The sequence below is a fragment of the Octodon degus genome, unplaced genomic scaffold, assembly GCF_000260255.1.
Source record: "Octodon degus isolate 3935 unplaced genomic scaffold, OctDeg1.0 scaffold00086, whole genome shotgun sequence".
Lineage (NCBI taxonomy): Eukaryota > Metazoa > Chordata > Mammalia > Rodentia > Octodontidae > Octodon > Octodon degus.
In genome coordinates, this window is record NW_004524662.1 from 4,941,811 (window position 1) to 4,943,400 (window position 1,590).

Sequence of the window (1,590 nt, forward strand, 5' to 3'; positions counted from 1 at the left end):
CTGTGATTTCTTAATCAAAATTTCAAATGAGATTTTGTCAGCACTGATTCTTGGTGCTTATATTACATTGATGTGGGTCTCACATTATGTCACTTGATGATTTTCTGATGAATGGGTGCTAATGCAGAAGGGGAGAGAGTACTGTTGTAATTTTGATTTGCATTGTATATCCAGCTTTATAATAAAAATTGAAGACAATAGTTGGTCCTGTCACTGCTCCCAGATATCTAATTTACTCACGTTGTGGACAGCACTAGGGAAAGGCCATCCATAGTGACTGAGGCTGAACACCTTAGCGTGACCCACACAATGCATTCTAGACCAAAGCACTCACTGTGTAATACTAGCAAAAGCAATCAGTGGCAATAATGTGCCACTGGCAGTACTGTGTTTATAGAAATGAAACAAAAGCAGGAGCATGTTTCAGAGTACAACATGTGAACATGGATCATGTAAGGATCACTAAACCTTTAGCTATAAACCATTTCTTACTTGATTGGTAAAAATGCAGGTCTACAACAGTCTTAAAGTATTGAAGAAATAGTGTAACATTTGGCATTTAGAGGATAGTTGCGTTGTTTTCCTGATGATTTTTTATACCTATAATGATTGCATAAAATGATTTACATATTATGCTAAAGCAAATGAGTTTTTTAAAAAGTCTCATGTTTTCTTTTGATCCTGTAGGATGTAGATGATTTCTTTGAGCATGAACGAACATTCCTTTTAGAATATCACAACCGAGTTAAGGATGCATCTGCTAAATCTGATAGGATGACAAGATCCCACAAAAGTAAGACTTCTATGACTGAAGATTACATTTTTAATGGAATACTTATAATTATGAAGCTGTTACTTACAGTTTGTAAAAGTCTTGATATAGAACTCTCAAACTATGTTCTATAAAATTTAGGTTCCAAGCTCCTTTTAAAGGGAACCTTTGAGGTTAAAACTGGCTTTTTTTAATTAAAAAAAAAAGGGGGGCCCGGGAGATGGCTCAGTGGAATAAGCGCTTCCTTGGCAAGCGCAAGAGTCTGAGTTCAATCCCTGGTTCCGCCAAAAATAAAAAAAAATAATAAAAAATAAAAAACTGGCTTTTTTTTTTTTCACTATTACTCACACTGATGACACAAAGGAAAAAGTAGATAAAACTATTTTTGTATATGCAAATAAAAGCAATAATACCAAACTGAAATAGTTGTTTTTTGATTTTCCTTTTTCTTTTTTTATGAATTTATTTTTTTATTTTCTTTGAGACAAGGTCCAAAGGCTTGGCTTGAACTCACTTTGTAACTCAGGCTGGTCTTGAACTCATAACAATCTTCATGCCTTAGCCTTGTGAGTGCTGGGATTGCAGGGATGCACCACCTCTTTGGCATAACAGTTGTTATTTTACAAAATGTAACTTCTCTCCCAGCACTCCAGGAAGGTGAGTCAGGATGATCACAAGTTTGAGCCCTGCATTGGCTACTTGGAGACTTAGCAAGACACTGCCTCTAAAGAATAAAAAAGGGCTGGGAATGTAGCTCTCTGCAGAGGCCCTGAGTTCAGTCCCCAGAACTGCAAAATTAGTCAGTTACAACTATCCTT

General features: G+C 36.0%; 1 protein-coding gene across 3 annotated transcripts in view; it reads left to right on the forward strand.

Annotated features, from left to right (window-relative positions):
* The window catches only part of Snx6 (sorting nexin 6), a 51,835-nt gene that overhangs the window by 34,934 nt on the left and 15,311 nt on the right, over positions 1 to 1,590 (forward strand). For all 3 annotated transcript variants that reach the window (XM_004637094.3, XM_023721804.1, XM_023721805.1), the window contains one exon: positions 688 to 793. In XM_004637094.3, the coding sequence (XP_004637151.1) occupies positions 688 to 793 (106 nt within the window). The remainder of the gene's footprint in view (positions 1 to 687; positions 794 to 1,590) is intronic.